The sequence below is a fragment of the Onychomys torridus genome, chromosome 18 (assembly GCF_903995425.1).
Source record: "Onychomys torridus chromosome 18, mOncTor1.1, whole genome shotgun sequence".
In the NCBI taxonomy this organism is placed as follows: domain Eukaryota; kingdom Metazoa; phylum Chordata; class Mammalia; order Rodentia; family Cricetidae; genus Onychomys; species Onychomys torridus.
Genome location: NC_050460.1, coordinates 59882593 through 59901935, shown reverse-complemented (window position 1 = coordinate 59901935; position 19343 = coordinate 59882593). Strand labels below are relative to the sequence as shown.

Genomic DNA, 19343 nt, shown 5'->3' with positions numbered 1-19343 from the left:
TCTGACTCCACTTCTGTGTGTCTGTGTGTCCATCCTTCCTTTATTCCCCTACCACCCCTAGTCAGAGAATCCAAGCCAAGCAGGACTCGGCTTATATGTATATGTATAGGTAGATATATCTACTGTGTGATGTGTAATGCATGATCTGACAGTTAATATTAGGAATTTAAGATAGTGTGGAGGCAGTATGAAGGCCTAGACTTGACTTTACAGACTCTATCTTAGGGAAGGGTCACCATCTTAGACCACCTGGCGACAGGGGGCTGTACTCAGTTCCAGGAAGAACTTCAGGAATGTAGCATGGCAGCTCGAACAGATACCCTAGAAGCAGCCAATTAAGAAATAGGGCAGTAAAGTTTAACAAGATCCAGATGCTCTTGCAGGCATCCTGTTGGCAGTTTACGGCTCTTGCAGAGATCCAGATATCCTGTTGGCAGTTTGCGGTTCCGTGCCGAAAGTCTAACCCAATGGTTTCGAATGTGGTTTCCCACCAAAAGTCTAGACCAATAGTTTCAAAAGTTTACCTTGCCCCATATCCCTTCTACCCTATCCTAAAAAAATGCCAAGGCATGTAATTCCTGGCTTGTGGTTTTTTTTCTTTTAAAAACTCTCCAAGCCCCGACCCTGGGGCCTCTGCAATACCCTCCATCTGCCGGTTCAAACCCGACAATAAAAAGGTTATGTGCTTGCATCAGAAACCTGCTCCTTGGTGGTCTCCGGGGGTTTCCAGACAGGGTACAACAATAGTATGCCTAGGAAGGAAACTGGGATGACTTGAAAATTGTTGCCAATGACACCGATGTGATTTATCAGTTCAATTCATTCTGAAGTTTTGTAAAGTACAGACTTGTCTATGTTCCTGTAGTAGCGCTTAGACATGCCCTCCCCGGGGGCCTCCTCTTGCTCCACTTCCTCTTCTGATGACTTTGGACAACAGTCCCTTCATCTTCTTTAGTATCTAACCTTTCAAATAAAGTCATCTCCTTCCCTGTCACTGATCCCAGGCTTAGCTGGCCTATGGTGTGGCAACCAACTGGGAATGTTATGGTAACACTAAATCCAAATTTCTGCTGTCTTGTGAATTTCCCCAGCAAGACCTCACATTTGTGGTGGTCTTGGGAAAACACCATGGTCACATCAAAGAAATCTACAATTGTTCTGGATTCTGATCTGACATTTCAGACGTTGGGCTACATGAAAGCTTTTGTAATTGTGTTCCAAATGGCTGTCATCACGCACTTCATGAACCAGGGCACACTCAAGTTTTGCACACTCTATCTGTCCTTTGTAGTGTATGTATTCGCCTGTCCATCTTTAGGATAGGTGTTCCACACCTTGTCCCCAAACTTGGGTTAGGATGGCTTTCTTGCTTTTCTCTCTGTACAGAAAAGCGGATGCTCTCCAAGAGGCTTAGCGGGGTGGATTTCCCTGGGTATCAGATTTATTTGGGCTCCCGGATAAGGCCTTTGGGGTAAGGCCCACAGTTCTCAGTGGTGGAGGGACAGGATGCTGAGCAAGGGGCAGCCCCACACAGCCCTCCAGAGATGGGCATTGCAGGTAAGGACAGGAAGGGCCAAATCATGACCTTCTTATAATGCAGCCGACTCTGCTGCGCGCTATGCAGGTTTTTCAGTAAAGAGGAGGGGGAGCCTAAGACAACGCTCTGACCCTTCCAAGAATCAGAGTTGCTCCAGCCAGACGCCAGGCTTCCATCTTTCCGGCAGGCTGCAGTTGCGCCTCCTGGCCACGGAGGGGCAGTAGCGTGCGTCGGCATCAAGACAGGACGTTTGACGTTTAGCCGAGTTGTGTCGCCGTGGTGTGACGTTCGGTGGTGTCGCGCAGACGTGACGTAGCGCTTGTCGTCACTGGAGCGCCCCAGAGGAAGCGCCGAGTGCGTGGTCTCAGGGTCCTCATCATGGTTCCTGGAGTGCCGCTCCCGCCGGAGATCCAGCTGGCGCAGCGCCTGGCCGGCAATGAGCAGGTGAAGCGGGACCGCGCGGTGCGGAAGCTGCGGAAGTACATCATGGCCAGGACGCAGCGGACCGCAGGTACGCGGGCGGGCGGGCGGGCGGGCAGGCTGGGAACCTCCGCCGCGTGGGCCCCACGGGGCCGGGTTCGCTGGCGGGTCTCCTGGCCCAGGCCGTCCCCGTCGGAATGCACGCTTTTCCTTCCTCCGGAGCTTGCTCGTGCTCTTTGGGCCTTAACAGTGTTCTGTGTACTTAACGGAGTGGCCTCGAGCTTCCCAGAACATGCCTTTTGCTGAGTGCTTTCTATGAGTGGGTCTTCGAAGAGCCATCCCCTGCCAACAGCCTCAGCTTCTCTTGGATACCCCTTCACAGATGAGAATTCTAGATCCCCTGAGCAGTACTTTGACTGAGGTCACGACCCAATGCTTTAGGAAGCGCCACAGGGCCGTTTTGCCACGCTGCAGCTTGACAACCGCAACTTGGGGGATGATCCTCACGGAATCATGGTTATGGACTTTGCTAGCCTGAATGAGTAACTTTCACCGTTTAATCTCTGAGATGTAATAGATAAGCTACAACTCCTTGGTCTCACACTGACTTAGTGATCACTGCATTAGCTATGGGTCACCGTCCAATCCAGTGTGTGTTGAGGTTCTGTGTTTTAACCCTGTGGGACTGATACCTGCTGTTTAGCTGGTGCATGAAGCTACTGGGGGAGCTCCTCCAGTCACAGGTATGGCAATTCTGTTACAGAATGTTTTGGGGAGGGGCTGGCTGCCCAATTCCTGCACAGAGATATGATTCTGGGGTAATTCAGCAGTCATGCTTTTTTTCCACCTCGGAAAGGCAGGTTCCAGGGTCCACAGAGTCCACTGACTATTGCTCTTGTGATTTAGGTGGTTTTACTCCAGATGAGCTGTTGAAGATATGGAAAGGGCTGTTTTACTGCATGTGGATGCAGGACAAGCCGCTCCAGCAGGTGAGTACACGGGAAGGTAGCTGAAGAAATTGGACAGGAATGGATGGTGGACTGATGGGCATGTGTTTATTCCCCTTTTAACAAGGCCAGAGACTTGGGTGGAGTCATTCAGCTTATATCCCTTGTTCTGTGTGGCTGGCAGGGCTGTGGTAGGAAGGTCCCGGCGTTTAGGAAGGACAGGAGTGGTTGGTTGGCTAACCAGAGCATCTTAGTGACGTGGTGGCAAACAGTGTAGGCCAGGGTGGGCTGAAGTTGATACTGTCACATTAATCACTGCTTTGGTTGGAAACCCAGTGCTGATATAAGAAAGTAAGGGCAGAATCTAGGTCTCCTGGGAAGGCATTTCTCCTTTTAGAACAGCAGTTCTCAGCTTGTGAATTGTTTACACAGTTGGAGGGGCCTTACATGCAGTTTCCTGACCCATATTCTTGTACCTGCTAAAACAACCATTTCTTTTGGGGGGCATGTTCTGGAATCTTAGCCAGGGTACTGGGTAATGCTTACACTGAGAGACAGTAGATAGTGAGTGATTCATGTGTCTGCTTGGCCCCATTTCCTACTAGAAAGACAGCTGCGTCTCAAGGCTCCTTTCCATCTTGTTATGATGTCTGGGTTATCACCCTCTTCTGCAGGGTCACTGCCTTAGTGAGGCCAGCACTGACTCCTGCTGTATATGGGAGGGTCTGATGGCTTCCACAGAGTAGGCCTTTTCATAGCAAGGAGATATGCAGAATTTGGAGGCCCCTGGATGGTGGAGGCCCCTGGACGGTGGTTCTTTGTGTGGAGTGAGTGGGCATTGGTAGTGTTTGCTGTCCGAGCAGTGCTTCAGGGTCTGAAGGTGTGCTTCCTGTTTCCCTCAGGAAGAACTAGGAAGGACCATTTCCCAGCTCATCCATGCTTTTCAGACTACAGAGGCACGTGAGTACTCTGACGCCAGGCCTGTCTTTGTCAACACCAGAGTCACTGAGATTCAGAGCTACCAATGTAGCAAGCAGTCTGTGTTCTCAGACCTCAGGCTACAGGGAGGTAGGTGGCTGTGTGGAAGCTTGTGGTGTGGAACACAGCCCAGTGCTTACTCAGCCTGTGCTCACCCGTTTACCAAACAGACATGGCTCGGGAGTGAAAGGCAAAGGTATAACACATAGAGAAAAGCTCAGTGTCATACCATCATGTTTAGCTGGATTCTACCTAATAGACACAACACTCATTCTGTTTATTTATTGTTTATTTTTATTTTATGTGCATTGGTGTTTTGCCTGCGTATATGTCTGTTTGAGGGTGTCAGATCTTGGAGTTACAGTTGTGAGCTGCTCTGTGGGTGTTGGGAATTGAACCTGGGTCCTCTGAAAGAGTAGCCAGTGCTCTTAACCGCTGAGCTGTCTCATTCTTGTAGTGCACTGATTATTTTGGTTTTTCGAGACGGGGTTTCTCTGTAGCTTTGGGGGCTATCCTGGAACTCGCTTTGTAGACCAGGCTGGCCTCGAACTCACAGAGACATACCTGCCTCTGCCTCCCAAGTGCTGGGATTACAGGTGTGCGCCACCACCGCCCGGCTAGTGCACTGATTCTTAACCTTCCTAATGCTTTGACCCTTTAATACAGTGCCTCATGTTGTGGTGACCCCCAACCATAAAATTATTTTTGTTGCTACTTCATAACTGTGATTTTGCTACTGTTACGAATTATAATGAAAGTATCTGTTTTCTGATAGTCCTAGGTGACCACTATGGCGGGGGGGGGGGGGGGGGGGGTCGAGACCCATAGGTTGAGAACCACTGTCTTAGTGTATTTCCTAGCTCTTCCATTTTCATTCATATCCCTATCCTGCCTGCCTGTTGGAATCACCTAGGCAGCTTTTGAAAATCCTGAGGTCCAGAACCCAGCTCGGGCCAGCTTAGCTCTGGGGCATAGACCGGCTCAGGCCTCTGTGCCACTCTGAATGCAATCCTGACAGAGGAGCTGGAGGCTTGTACTCTTGTCCTAGGTGAGCTGGCTTTAAGTTGTATTAGACGGAAGCTGGCAAATTGAGGGGATGTATGCACATTTTCTCAGTTGGGAGAATCGCTCATCCCATTCCTCTTTTGGTGACAGGTTCTTACTGTGGAGCTCAGGCTGGCCTTGAACTTGGGATCCTCTTTCATCACTGATGTGTGTCATGGGGGTCAGGAATATCTCTTTAATTGAATGTAAAAGATGGAGTGGATCTGAGCTCCCTACTCTTTGCCCTCTAAGAACTGGCAGGAGAGTTGCTTTGCTGGGCACAAAGCTGATCACTTGGTGACCTAGTCACCAGGCCATCATGACTGAGCCGTCTGAACAGCCCTTTGCTGGTGCAGAATTAGTGTTCCAGTACCAAGGATTCCCAGGGCTCGTTCCTCCTTGTCCTGCAGATGGTACCTTCCTCTGATTGAGTGAGATTAGACAGAGCTCATCCTCAGGACCTTCATTAGTGCCGCAAGCACAGCCTCTCTGTTTTCTCTGGTTATGGTTTGCAGTACCAAGGGTTTAGAGCTTCTCCGTAAGATTTTGAGGGCACAGTTCAGACTCCGTGTCCTGCAGCTGGCTCGTCTGTTACCTGCAGGGCTAATGGATCTAGTTGGGCAAGTGCCAAGCCTCTACCTACAGTTCTGCTTCAGTGACTCCTTGCTAAAGGTCTGGCTTAGGTGACAGGAGGTCCTCAGTCAAAGCCAAGGCAGAGACAAAGAGGCCTGGGGTCCAGTAGTCACTCCATTTCCCAGTACCTTGCTTCCTCTTTGTGCATTTGTTCAGATACCAGAGTGACAACTTGTTTGGAACTGTGTTGTGTGTTTTCTCTGTGGAGCCTGGGAACTCCTACTTTTGAGCCCTGTGAGTGAATACACAGGCAGGGCATTCCAGGGCCGCCCACAAAGACCTCTGCAGGGTGTGCTGCCCTTCCCCACACGGCTCTGGTGTTCATGTGTATGCTCTCTCCTAGAGCACCTGTTCCTGCGGGCGTTCTGGCAGACCATGATCCGAGAGTGGGTGGGCATCGACCGGCTGCGCCTGGACAAGTTCTACATGGTGAGGCACGGAGCAGGGCACCCACAAGCCCTGGGGTGAAGGGGGTCAGCAAGGGCTGGTTGGGGGTGTACTTGGTGCTGCTACAGCCTGAAGTGTCCCCATCTTGAGGGTCAATAGAAGTTCAGAGAAGGAGCCCTGCCTCAGCCCTCCACAAGACTGAGTCCCCCTGCCTATGAAGATCCTCTTCTGACTGAGGGCTTGTCTCCTGCTTTTTTTCTTTTCTCCTGTGTCATGCTCCTCTCGGCCAAGGAGTTGCGTCGGAACATAGATCTGAGTTCTATGGGCATGCCTTGTGCCATGCTGACCCATGCCCTGGTGGAATCACAGACAGGTCACTAATCAGATGTCCTTCCCAGTAGTGCTAGAGCCTACCCATAGAAACAGAAGGAAGATGGGCTGTGTGGGCTGTGGGGCCCTGGCTGCGTGTGGGCTCCAGCACCTCCTGTAGCAGGGAGTAGTTCCGTGGGAGAAGATCTTGTGTGGAGTAGTCACTTAGTATGCTAAGATGTAATCAGCTAGGCTGCTATTGCTGGGTCCTTGGTGTGGTAAATGCTGTTGCTTTCCAAGATTTTTAATTATGTTTTTGTGCATGTGTGAGTTTTGCCTGTATGTATGACACCACATTCAAGCCCGGTGCCCTCAGAGGTCAGAAGAAGGCATCAGATCCTCTGGAAGTATGGGTGGTTGCGAACCACCACGTAGGTGCTGGGCACTGAATCAGGTGCTCTGCAAGAGCAGCAAGTGCTCTTAACCACTGAGCCATCTTTCCAGCCTCCAAGGTCCATTTCATCTTTGTGCCATTTGTGACCAAGTCTTGAGTGTGGCTGACTTTCTCAGTGTTAGTGTAGGTAGGCATAAAAGTCAGGTCCTCAGTGACCCTAGGTGTGACATCAGACCTCTGGTGTGCTCTGGGCACATGGCTGTTAGGTCCCATGTGTTGTTGGTTGTCTTTACTGTGACCTGGATGCAGAGTGGACATATCATGTTAAGATCTAAAGGCAGGAAAACCGTATAAAACACTGATACATGTCAGGGGATAGTGGGGGCCCATGGGAAGGATGCTGAGCCTTGATTGATGTGGTTCAGAGCAGGGTTTGCCCGCGTCTTGCTCTCTGATGGGGAAAGGAGGGCTTGGGTGAGCTTGGGGAAAGTTAGGCTCAGCTTCAGACTTGGCTTGGTGACTCTGCCTGCCATGGGAAGAGCCCACTGCATGCCCTGACCATTCTGGTCAGCTCTAGTTTGTAGTTCCCACTCACTCAGGTGAGCCTGGCTTCCTGTTGCTCACAAAGCCAAGTGCAGAGCTTTGATCTCCAGGCCTAGGGTCCTGTGGGCACAGTGTCATGTCCCGAATATCCACGCTGTCGGCAGCACTCTGCCCAGGCGTGCTGAGGCCTTACCTTCAGGAGGCTTCTGGGATATGGGGAAGCTGGGTGACTTGTCCACTGTCCTCTCATTGACATGAATTTCTTTTGTGTCCAAGCTCATGAGGATGGTCCTGAGTGAGTCACTGAAGGCCTTGAAAACCCAAGGATGGGAAGAAAGGTGGGTCCACACTGAGAGTCAGGTTTTTATGAAGTAAAATGGTTCAGGTGATGCTCTCTTTGAACTGCTATCCAGTTATGTCTTGAGTCGGGCAGAATTATGTACGCTGGTCATAACAGGTGTACAGCTAAAGCCCTCTTCCTTTTTGCGTGTTGTTTGTTTGTTTGTTTGTTGGAGACAGGGTTTCTACGTGTAGCCTTGGCTGTCCTGGAACTTGCTCTGGAAAAAAGGCTGACCTTGAACTCACAGAGATCTGCCTGCCTCTCTGCCTCCTGAGTGCTGGGATTAAAGGTGTGCACCAAGGCCTCTTTAAGGGGCACATGAGTGGGCAGCTGAGCTATCAGTGGACACTGTTTGTCCAGGCCTCTTACTTTTGACCACAGTGCTTATCTGGCTGGCCTATGTCCCTGAGCAATGGTTGGCTGTGTTCCTGTCTGACCCTGGCTTCTGTGACAGCAGTGGGTCCCCACTCCACTGTGGCCCTCATCCTGTCCTTACCCTCTTGGGAGACCCCAGGCCTAGAGGGCTGTCTGCTCACCCCTCTCTGTGTCCAAGCTGAGGACAGCGGGTTCTAAGCCTTGTGGTAGCCTGAGTCCTATCCCACAATGTGGGTTTCTGACTTTTCATTTAGATTTGTTGTTGTTGTTGTTTGTTTCTGTTTTTCAATACTAGGTTTCTCTGTGTAGCCCAGACTGTACTAGAACTTAGACCAGGCTGGCTTTGAACTCGGAGATCCACCTGCCTCTGCTTCCGAATGCTGGGATTAAAGTTGTGTGCCACCCCCGCCTGGCTTCATGTAACATGAGGAGGGAGCAGGAACGCCGGTGACCTGTGACTGCGTGGCTACCGCTGCTTTTTCCCTCTTTCCTCAGACAGATTGAGCAGCTGCTGGAGCTGCTCACCACCGAGGTACTGAACCCCGACAGCCAGGCCCCCAATGGGGTGAAGAGCCACTTCCTGGAGATCTTCCTGGAGGAGCTGACCAAAGTGGGTGCTGCAGAGGTAAGGCGGGCTCAGGTGAGGTCTGTGGGGTGTGGTGCATGTGCCCAGCACCGAACACACCTCCCATCTCTCGGTTTCCCCACAGCTCACCGCAGACCAGAATCTGCAGTTCATCGACCCCTTCTGCCAGATAGCAGCCCGCACTAAGGAGTAAGTGGTGGGCAGCTCACTCCTTACTTAGAGAAGTCTGACCTTTCTCACTCTGTCCGTCTCAGGCAGCAGTGGCCTTTGGCCTTCCATGCTGTGAGGGTTGGCATGGCGTCTGAGTGGACTCTCTGGCCTCTGCTTCCCCTCAGCTCCTTAGTTTTAAATAAGATCACTCGAAGCATCCTGGAGACGATTGTGGAGCAGGCTCCCTTGGCCATTGAAGACCTAATGAATGAACTGGACACACAGAGTGGGGAGGGTGAAGCGTCAGATGGTGATGAGGAGTCCTCGGAGGGTGAGCAGGATCTGCAAGACACACCGCCCAAGAGGCTGCCTGCAGGTGAGGGGTCCAGGCCTGTCCCAGGCCGAGCCCAGGGCTCTTGCTGGATGCTGGTGTCTCCTAGCTGTCCTGTCCAGAGTCCCTTGTAGCGTGGCGTAAAGTACCTATTTACTCTCTTAAGTCTGTCTTAGCACGTGACTCCCAGCTAGCAGCTCAGTTCCTCAAGTGCTCCTGTCTAAGGCTATAGTGCTCCCAGAGTCCTGTGTGGCACCCTGACCTCCCTGTTGTTCACGAGGCAGCGTCTGCCCTGGTTTTGTTCCCGTTCTTAGTGGTGTTAGGATAGAACTTGGGGCCATATGCACTAGTCAACTGTTCTAACCTTGAGTCATGCCCAGTCCCTCATCCTGCTCTTCTCCCCGGGATTCTCGGCCTCCATTGGTTGCCTTTCCTCTGTGGTCCTTTTCTCAGCCCCTGCCCTCCAGTCGGTCTGGATCTGACCACATTGCAGCAAGCACAGAGGACCGCACTGCACATTCTCTTATAAGTGGCCCCCGAAGGTCTGTGGGTCTGCGCCAGGCTTTCTTTGTCTTGAGGGTGGTGTAGTCCGTCTGCAGGCCTTGCTGGAAGAGAGCTGAGTGGGTTGGGTCTATTCTTGTGGCTGAGCAGAGAATGTTTCCTCAGCCCAGGAATCTCAGGGAAGGGTGTCCCCTGGTGTCAGCGCTGGTAGCCCCCTTCTTGTGTGGTTAGCAGACCACTGCCTGGCCATTCTGTGTGTGCGTCTTCCCAGTCATCCTCAGTTTCCTAGCAAGTCCCAGTGGTGCCTACCTGAGGTTAGCAAGCCACCCTGCAGCTGCTGTCCTTCTCACCAGAGTGTCCCACAGGACCAGTGTCCAGAAGTCCTTCACCTGAAGGCCATGCTGAGTGTGCTGAAGGAGCATATGCCTATAATCTCAGCACTTGGGAGGCTGAGGCAGGAGGGTTGCCCAAGTTCAAGGCCAGCCTGGGCTGTAAAAATACCAGGCCAGCTAGAACTACATGACAAGGACCTGCTTCAACTTTTTGTTTCCTACCAAAGGCAGTGTTGTCACAGCCGAGCTCAGTGTCCTGAGCTGAGCTAAGCAGGCTCCAGTGGCCCTGGCCTACCCTACTGCTAGGACACCCCAAGGTGCCTACTGAGCATGCGCCCCTCTCCTGGGATGCCTTTCCTCATCTCTGCACTCCCCTGGAGACCAGCTACTTGTGCCCTTTCCAGCCTGTGCCAGGCTATAACCAAGAGGGTCCTTGGTTCCTTGGTGTGGGTATTGGGGTACCCCTACAACAGGTGCGGTACCTTGAGTTAGGCTCCATTTTGCTTTTAGGCTCCAGACATAGGGCTGACCCTGAGGCAGACAAGGAGCAGGTGTGGGATGATGAGGAAAACGCTGGCCCTGTCCTCCAGGTAGGCATCCATGTCTGAACTTGAAGGTTGGCCTTTGCCCTCTGGCCTCACTGCTGGTAGTGAGGACGGGGTAACAGGGTTGTACAGATAGCCTCCATGGAGGCTGGCTTTGAGGGCGGGTGGGTGATGGGCAACTGGGCAGCTCTTGGTAGGTGCTGAGAGGTTCTATATCCCATGGCATTCCTTTTGCTTTGAACAGGTGGACTGCACCCCCAGGTCTGACTGTCATTGGGGTCTTGGCCTTGAACAGGGTGGCACAGCCTTAGTGATCTGCACTTGGGTCCTAGTTCTGAGTCAGCTGAGAAATGGGGTCAGGTGGATTGGAAAGGTCAGACAGACCTTTAATACTGACAGCCCATCACATGAGTAAGGTTGGAGTATTCTGGGTTAAATAAAATGTATTGGCCAATTTTCACTTGTTTACTTCCTACCTGTCTGCTGTGGCTAGTAGGAAATTTAGAGGACTTTAGTCCCTGCACTCCAGAGGTGGCTCTAGGCCAGCCACATAGTAAGACCCTGTCTCAAAAAAAAAAGAAAGAAATGAAGTTGGAGAGCAGGCTGCCTTCTGAGATTGGGTGCTGCCTTTGGACAGTGCATCCCTGGAGCAGGGGTGGTGTAGTCTGTCTGCAGGCCTTGCTGGAAGAGAGCTGAGCGGGTTGGGTCTGTTCTTGTGGCTGAGCTGAGAATGTCTCCTCAGCCCAGGGAGGTAGGTGGGGTTGTGTGTTCAGGTACGTGGACACTGACTGACCTTGTATTTCTTGCTTCTTTTTGAAACAGTTTGACTACGAGGCAGTTGCTAACAGACTGTTTAAGCTCGCCAGTAGACAGAGCACCCCTTCTCAGAACAGGAAACGCCTCTACAAAGTGATCCAAAAGTGAGTCAAGAGGCCTGCCTCACCTCTGCTGCTGTCCTTCCCGGCCCCACCCCACTGCCTTTGCTGTGTGTTGTCCTGGAAAGTGGCCTGAGCCAGGTGGGAAGTCGGTGTCTCACCAAGAGGGTCCCCCATGAGGACTGATATGGTCTGGCAGAGCCACTGGTGAGTGGTGACATTTTCTGTCTCCTCTTTCAGGTTGCGGGACCTGGCTGGAGGTGAGGATCTGGTGGGCACTGAGGTGGTCTCCTCTACAGGCACATGCACACACATGACTTAAAGAGTACCAGTACCCGTGGGATGGACTGGTTCCAAGTGATCCCTGAGGCATGAGAAGTCTCTGCAGAAGTCTGTGTCTTGGCGGGAGGAGGGGTAGGCTCGAAGACCCCACGGCACGCGGTTGTTCCGTACTTGCCGAGTGGTACTCAGGCTTCATTGCATTCCTCACCCCTGGGGGCCTTGCAACCTTTACCTGTCTTGTTGTGCCTTGCTTGTGGAGCCAGCCTCTCTTCACTCACCAGAATGTGCCTTGATGCTTCATGCAGCCCTTGAACCTGTGTCCAGTGTTTGTAGATGAAGTTCACACTGGAGAGTGTGTGTATTGTGTGTGATGGGTTTTTACCAGGAACTCCCTGCAGTACAGAACATCAGTCCCCCCTACACAGCATAAGCCTGTTTGAGGAATAGACCTTGGCACTGTGCCACAAACTTGGGGCCACAAATTGCCTTTCTGGATTTTCCTGGCTCTGAGCTGGGTCTGTGTGGACCTGTGCTGTGGATCTCAGCAGCTTGGTCATTGCTAAACACATTGGGTCTGGTATGAGAGTGTGCCTTGCAGAGTAGAGGTGATACATACATACCCTCAGCACCCTGACTGTCACCCTGGTTCTCAGGCACTTTCCCTGATGATGAGGTCCCTGAAAAGGCCTACAAGAAGCTGCTGGAAGGGAGGCGGGAGCGGAAGAAGAAGAAGAAAAAGAAGCGTTTGCCCACCACATCGCAGCCACAGAGTAAGACAGGTAGGCCCCTGGGCGGAGATTAACATATGGACCACCTCAGCCCCTTGTCTCTCCTGCTCGTGGTCCTGCCTTGCCTAAGGCTTCTTTTCATGCATAGATGTCCTGCAGGCTGTGGGCATCGTGCTCTGGCTAGCCTACCTCTCTGACCTTGCAGCCTTTGGGTCTGAGCCTCATGTGTCCTTCTGTATCCTATGGTGATCCTGATCCTCGGCCATTCATGTCACTGTTGGTGTTGGGTCCTCTTCCCTGGTGTGTGTGTGTGTGTGTGTGTGTGTGTGTGTGTGTGTGTGTGTGTGTGTGTGTGTGCGCACGCGCATGCGCGCGCGCGCGCTATTGGTGTAATTATTAAGGCCACTCCATGTAGTTAAAAGGGAGGTTTATTTGGTGGGCTAACTTACAAATGAAGGGGTAGGTTGCAGGGTCTGGCAAAGGTATAGTGCAGTCCAGCGGTGTTCTCTGGAGAACTCTGCTCGGTCTACCTCCAGCGTCCAGAGTCCCCCGAACCAAGCGAGGCCTCTCCTTTTGATCCTGGGTCTTCAGCTTCCTCTCTCAGCCCCGCCTTGTGGGTGTGACCATTACCGAAGCCTCAATGGGGGTTGGAACTTACAGGCCAAGGCTGGAATGGCTACCCACTACACTGTCCTCTGGCTAGTCTTTCAGGGGATCAGTTCCTGAGCCCAGCTTCCCTGACACCCAGGATGAAGCTCACTGTCCATACAACTTGGGTGCTCCCTGGTCAGCAGCCATGGCTGGTGCTCCCTGGTGCTGGCATTTCGGTTAGAGTCAGGTGAATGAAACCCACTGTATTGTCCCAGCAGCTTGTTCACAAGTCTTACTGTGTCCACAGGGGAAAGCGAGACAGAAGCCTCAAGTACAGACCTGAGCCCGGGGATGAAGAGGAAGAGGAGCAGGAGGGATGAGAAGGCTGGCCAAGGAGGGCCTCCTGGGAAGAGGAGGAAGTCTGGTGCTAGAGCAAAGGGGCCTGGGGGCCAGCAGCCAGCGAGGAAGAGGAAGCAGCCATTGCAGAGTGAGAAGTGAGGTGCACGGCCCAAGCCGGCCGTCCTTGCTGGCGCCTGGTTATTCGGCAGGATACCTGGACATGCTCCTGGAGCCTCTGAATGCCGAGGCTCTGAGCTTCCCATAGGGCAGAGACAGGAGCAGGATGAAGAAGGAGCTTTGTCCAGTGCCGGCCTTCAGGGCCACTGCCTGCCTACTGGTAACTCACTAAGACTCAAAATTCCACCTGGACCGTGTACAGAGGCCAGTCTGGGTCCCAGAGTTCTTCTTCCCCCAAAATAAGAAAAATGAAACCAGGTAACTCCACCTGTGTGGGTACTGTCACCTCTTCCCTGCGCTGCCCACAAAATAAACTACAGGTCCTCACAGCACACGGGCTGTTTCTGTCGTGTACGGACGGACGTCTGTGTGGGAGTGGTGGGTGTCACTTCTGGGGCCGTGTGTGTATTTTTATCTGCTCTGTGTTTATGAGCGCCTGAGAACCCTCGCGGAAGAGCCTTTCCGGCCGCAATGGGCTGGGCCTCTGCACTCCCGCCTCATGAACTTGCACTGTTGAGGGTTTTCGGGAGGTTCCCGTGACTGCCGTGACAGGGCCGTGCTAGGGAGGCCTACCTGCTGCGGTCACCTCTCTCTGGGACACTGCAGTGTGCATGTGTTGAGACCCAGCGGGGGCCTGGGCTCTTATCCCTCAGAGTAAAGGAGACTCAGGCCTGCTGCTATGAGCTTGTCTCTCCCTAGGAGTCACCACTGGGGCAGCCAGGGTTACAGGCCTCCAGGTTGAGGGGCCATGGGAGGAAGGACAGTGCCAAAGCCATCTGCTCCTAGAGGTTGTGGTGATTTAATCATGGTCCAGATTGCACTGGACTTAGCGTTGAGCAGTGTTGCTCACCATCCTACGGGAGGGGCTGCCATGCTTAGGGTATCCACTGGGTATGGTGACACTCTGGAAGTGTGGTTCCTGTGGTGCTAAAGTCAGTGCTCAGTGGTAGAGTCCCTGCTGTTGAGTGAGGCCCTGGGTCCCAGGCCTGGGTCCTGGGGAAGGCCTGCAGCCAGCATCACTGGTGAAGTACTCCTGTGTCTGCAGATTCCCTCTTTAATTCCAGTCCACACCATCACCCGTGCTCTCATTCCTGAGTTATTAGGATATTCTCAACTTGGCGACTGCTACCAGTTAACACATCCCTTACACCTGGTGTGCTCTGGCTAGCAGTCCTCTGCACACGGCAGCCCCTGGTCTGTGTCACGGCTGCTGGCTCCCCTGTCTGCACATGTTGTATACTTGGGATTGTGCAGTACATGGCTTTGCATCTGGCATATTTCACTTAGCCATCCTCGGGGCTCGAGCCTGTAGCATGTACTACAGCTTCCTGAGATAGATAACCCCGTGTAGAGTATGTTTCACTGATGCCTATGGACACTTGGGGTCTGCACTGGGCTGCTCAGATGTCCACAGTCCATTGTGCACATGTCTTCACTGCTCTGGGGGAGACACCCAGGAGTGGAATTACCGGGGCTTTTCTGTAGCAGCTTGTCCCATTGAAGCCTTAGGGATGAGAGCCCTGTGCCCTGTGCAACCCTGCATACAGGTACCACTTCAAGGAAGGCTGTCACTCACCTGTCACCATGGCTTGGCCGGGATGTGGGAGAGGACTAGGTGACCCAGCAGTGCCCTCTTCACAGTGTGGGGACCCTGCCGTCTCCTATTGGGGGTGGTAGCTCATGTGGGGCTCACCTGTTCTACCTTGTTCTAGCTGGCCAGGCCACTTGATCTCAGGAGGTGATGTACCAGTAGATTTGGTTCAGCACCTCTGTGTGTGACCTCAGCCAAAAAACAGGCCCCTCCCCAAGCCCACTCACACATGAACACACAGGAGAGGGAGTTCCTTGGTACTGATGGGGTGTGTTCCAGGACCCCACAAATACTGCGTGCCACCAACACTAAAGTCCCTCTTCAAAAGCTGTCCACAGGCTGGAGAGATGGCTCAGAGGTTAAGAGCACTGACTGTTCTTCCAGAGGTCCTGAGTTCAATTCCCAGCACCCACATGGTGGCTCACAACCATCTGTAATGAGATCTGGTGTCCTCTTCTGGCCTGCAGTCATACATGCTATATACATAATAAATAAATAAGTCTTTAAAAAAAAAAAGCTGTCCACACAGAACCTGTGCACACCTTCCTATGTACTGTTATGTTCACACCTGGTACAAGGCAAAATTCTACACAGAGACTGCCATACTGTGTTGATAAAGTAAGGACACGGAGGAAAGGCGTGTGCAAGTTCAGCCCAAGTTCTTTGATATCACATAGTTTGCATCTGTAGGTGTCTGAGTCCCCAGGTGGGGAGCCTGCAGTAGGAACAGAGAGTGGGCTGAATGAAGGGGGGGCTTATTTTAATATTTCTCATGGGGTTGTAAGGATAATGTTTGAAGATTCCAGGTCCAGGAAGAAGCAGGTTTTGTGGCTTGGATTGGACCTGAAGGCTGTTCTGGGGACCACCCACCACACACACAGGGGAGGTCTGCCTGCTTTATTAAGAGCCTACTTGCTCTCCAGTGCTGGGATTAAAGGCATGCTCTACCACTGCAGGTGGATCTCTGTGTTCAAGGCCAGCCTGGGCTATTAAAGTGAGTTCTAGGACAGACAGGACTGTTGCACAGAGAAACACTATCTTAGGGAGGCAAAAAAAAAAAAAAAAAAAAATCCAAAGACTGTCAAACTCCGTCTTTTTTTTTTTTTTTGGTTTTTTGAGACAGGGTTTCTCTGTGTAGTTTTGGTGCCTGGCTGTCCTGGATCTCGCTCTGTAGACGAGGCTGGCCTCAAACTCCCAGAGGTCTGCTTGGCTCTGCCTCCGAGTGCTGGGATTAAAGGCGAGTGCCACCACCGCCCGGCCAAAGTCTCTTTAAAAGTTGAAAGCCTCTCAACTATAGGCTCCATCCAGTAGGATATGCTGAAGAGGCAGAGACCAGAGGATCATGAGTTGGAGGCCAGCATACCTGTCTTGACTGCCTTGTCAAATGATGGACTTGGGCACCCACACAGGGCGATCTTACATGGGGACTCCTGGCCAGCTTGGGCTGCGGAGACCTTGCCCACAGTGTAGTCTTCTCTTGGCCCTTGAGGTTCCATGAGAGAATGTGGGGCAGCTGGTCCAGGGGCCTCCTGGGTACCTTTCTCTCTTCTGTCTTGACCCCTCCTGTGTCAGCATGTCCCTAGGAGAGGGACACAAGCTAAGAGTTTTCTGGGAAGAGGGACTCTTGATTGAGAAAATGCCTCCATCCTATTGGCTGGTAGACAAACCTGGGGCATTTGTTAATGATTGATGATTGAGGGCCCAGCACATGGAGAGTAGTACCGTCCCTGGTTGTGTGGTCCCAGGTTGTAAAAGGCAGTAAACATCGTTCCTCCATGGATTCTGCATCAATTTCTGCTTGATTTCCTTTGATGATGGACTGATGTGGAAGTGTAAGCCAAATAAACCCTTTCCTCCCCAAGTTATTTTGGCCATGACATTTCATAACAACCTTACCTAAGACACTTCCATCATCTATAAAGAAGCAACGAGGGGCTGGAGAGATGGCTCAGAGGTTAAGAGCACCGACTGCTCTTCCAGAGGTCCTGAGTTCAAGTCCCAGCACCCACATGGCTCACAACCATCTGTAATGAGATCTGGTGCCCTCTTCTGTGTACATAATAAATAAATAAATCTTAAAAAAAAAAGAAGAAGAAGCAATGAACATGAAAGAATAAGTCACATGACTTATTTGCTTGATTTTTGAATACCAGTGGCTCATAGTCTCTTACTACAGCCATTGGGGAAACTCAGTAGTTCCCCCTTGTCCCTAGAAGCCAGCCCAGGTGCCAGGAATCCGCCCCCTGGGTGTGCATACTAGAAGGGCACCACCATTGAGATTGTCTGGAAAGCTGCAGCCTGTGGGGGCAATGCTCTGTGATGGTGTGGGTGAGGGCTGCTAGATTCCTCCTTCTTTAAGACTAAAGTGGAGTTCTCATCCTGCCTCGTTCTGTTTGCCTGTTGTAAGTGTCCAGGTAAGTGGTGTGTCACTGCATCCTGTTTTAGAACCCTTTTGTTACCTCCATAAAAGCCTCCCACTCAGTGCCCCTTTCTTGGGAGCAGACTTGGGGAAAATCGGGGTAAGGCTCTATGCTCAGCCGTCTTGTGTGGCAGGGACAGTCTGTGGGTCACCGGCTGACTCTTTCCTTGTACAGTTAAAGGGCAGGATATGGTGACCTGTGTCTTGCCCTTTGGAAGATCACAGGACCCTGCTGGAAGGGGCCACGGCCATTTCTCAACTGAAGTAGCTGCCAGGAAATTCTGGGTTGGAGATCCCTCAGCTCCCAACCTTTGCGTCTCATTTCCTTCAGACATGTCCCCAGGAAGGTCACACTACAGACAGCTCTGCAGCCTGCGCCCATGAGCTTGCACTACCCTGACCTTGCACTACCCTGACATCTCCACCTACCTGTCAATCACTCACATGTCTTTGTAGCCATCCATCCGCCTCCCTACCTTCCCTAACATCTCATGTGTATCTCCTATCCCTTCCTCTGTCCCCATGTTCTTATCCCTCTGTCTATTTTCCAGTCCATCTGTTCATCTATAACTAAAGTGATGATCACAATCTTGCATGCATGTGAAACAACCTTCCTTCCAGAGTTATAAAGTTCTTCCAAAGGTGACACCCCTCTGGGGCATCTCCACATGGTGTCATCTCACCCTTACTGACAGTCCCCTCAAAGCTGAAATCACTGTTGAGCCCCTTGTTGGCAGGAAGCCTTGAACCTGGGGGAGGAACAGGGTAGAGGGGAAGCCGGTAGGCCCTGGTCCTCCCCCATGTGTCGGCCCCCAGCCCCAAGCTTCCAGGTGGAGTTCCAGCGTCTGCCTCTAGGGGCAGCCTGAGTTCTGGCTCGTGCTCTGGAGGCAGCTTCCAGCATCTCCAGTTTCTTGGATGCAGGCTGTGGTTTCCAAGGAAACCGTTCCGGGCTGGCAGGGAGGAACTTTCCTCCCAGTGCCTCTCAAGAGCTGAGGTGCTGCTGCCCCTGTTACCCGTGTTCCTGCTGTTAGTCTCCTCTGCTCCTAACTACGGGCTCTCTGGACGAGTGTTTTCAGTCACTATTTTACCAAGGTCTGACTTGAAAGAAATTAAAGGGGTGCCTGAGTACAAAATAGGGGTGGTGTGACTCACAGAGCTTCAAGGACTGAGCTTCTACGGGTTTAAACAGGAAAGAGAATTTCCAGCTGGGCACCTGCATTAAAGCAGACACCACACTGATTGGTTCCGGTAGCCCAGATCCCAGCAAGGGGTGTGTGACAGAAGGCCATACCCCATAGCCTTGCTCTGTCATAGTGATGCCTGCTGCCTCTGGGAGCCCACTGAGTTGGAGAAGTGTTTCTAGGGCTCTGCCAGGTGCAGTCAAGGCAGGAAACCCCTGTGACAGGTCAGCCCCCTGATCCAAGTCTCCACTTGGGCTGGGCGTGGTGGCGCACACCTTTAATCCCAGCACTCAGGAGACAGAGGCAGGTGGATCTCTGGGAGTTAGTTTGGGGCCAGCCTGGTCTACAGAGTGAGTTCCAGGACAGCCAGGGCTACACAGAGAAATCTTGTCTCAAAAAACCAACTGGCTTCTGGCTTCCTTCTATATGGTGCCTGTTCCCTCAGGGTGCACCCTTCAAGAAGCATATCCCAGAGCTGGGGTGCAGGCAGGGAGGGTCCCAGGACTGGGGCAAGGCAACGGGAATCCTCCTTAACTACCAAATCCCGCCTTCCCTTCCTTCCCCTATGCCCATGGGCGACATCACAGCAGCCATGGCCTCCATCCTCTTTTGCTGCATACCCCTCTACAGCCTGTCTGTCACCTTGTGCAATCACTGGGAATCAGTGCTAAGAAGCTCACACTGTCTTCTGAGTGGGACACTCCTGCTCACCAAATCACTCAGCTGTGTGCACACCAATAAAGGGTCATTTAAACCTTTTTATTAGTAGTGTGTGTGTGTGTGTGTGTGGGGGGGGGGGTTATGTGCA

General features: G+C 52.3%; 1 protein-coding gene across 2 annotated transcripts; it reads left to right on the top strand.

The window, feature by feature from the left end:
• Window positions 1-1857: 1857 nt before the first annotated feature.
• Rrp1 (ribosomal RNA processing 1) lies at window positions 1858-13676 on the top strand. 2 transcript variants are annotated; one of them, XM_036168305.1, is made up of 13 exons: window positions 1858-2048; window positions 2864-2946; window positions 3807-3864; window positions 5903-5988; window positions 7469-7530; window positions 8403-8532; window positions 8618-8682; window positions 8829-9019; window positions 10318-10397; window positions 11175-11272; window positions 11468-11487; window positions 12163-12288; window positions 13136-13676. In XM_036168305.1, exons 1-13 carry the CDS (start codon window positions 1916-1918, stop codon window positions 13324-13326), a joined length of 1323 nt encoding a protein of 440 aa, XP_036024198.1. In that variant the 5' UTR covers window positions 1858-1915; the 3' UTR covers window positions 13327-13676. The 2 variants fall into 2 exon arrangements, with proteins under 2 accessions (XP_036024198.1, XP_036024197.1); XM_036168304.1 differs by lacking the exon at window positions 1858-2048 and having other exon boundaries at window positions 2063-2946.
• Window positions 13677-19343: the final 5667 nt, after the last annotated feature.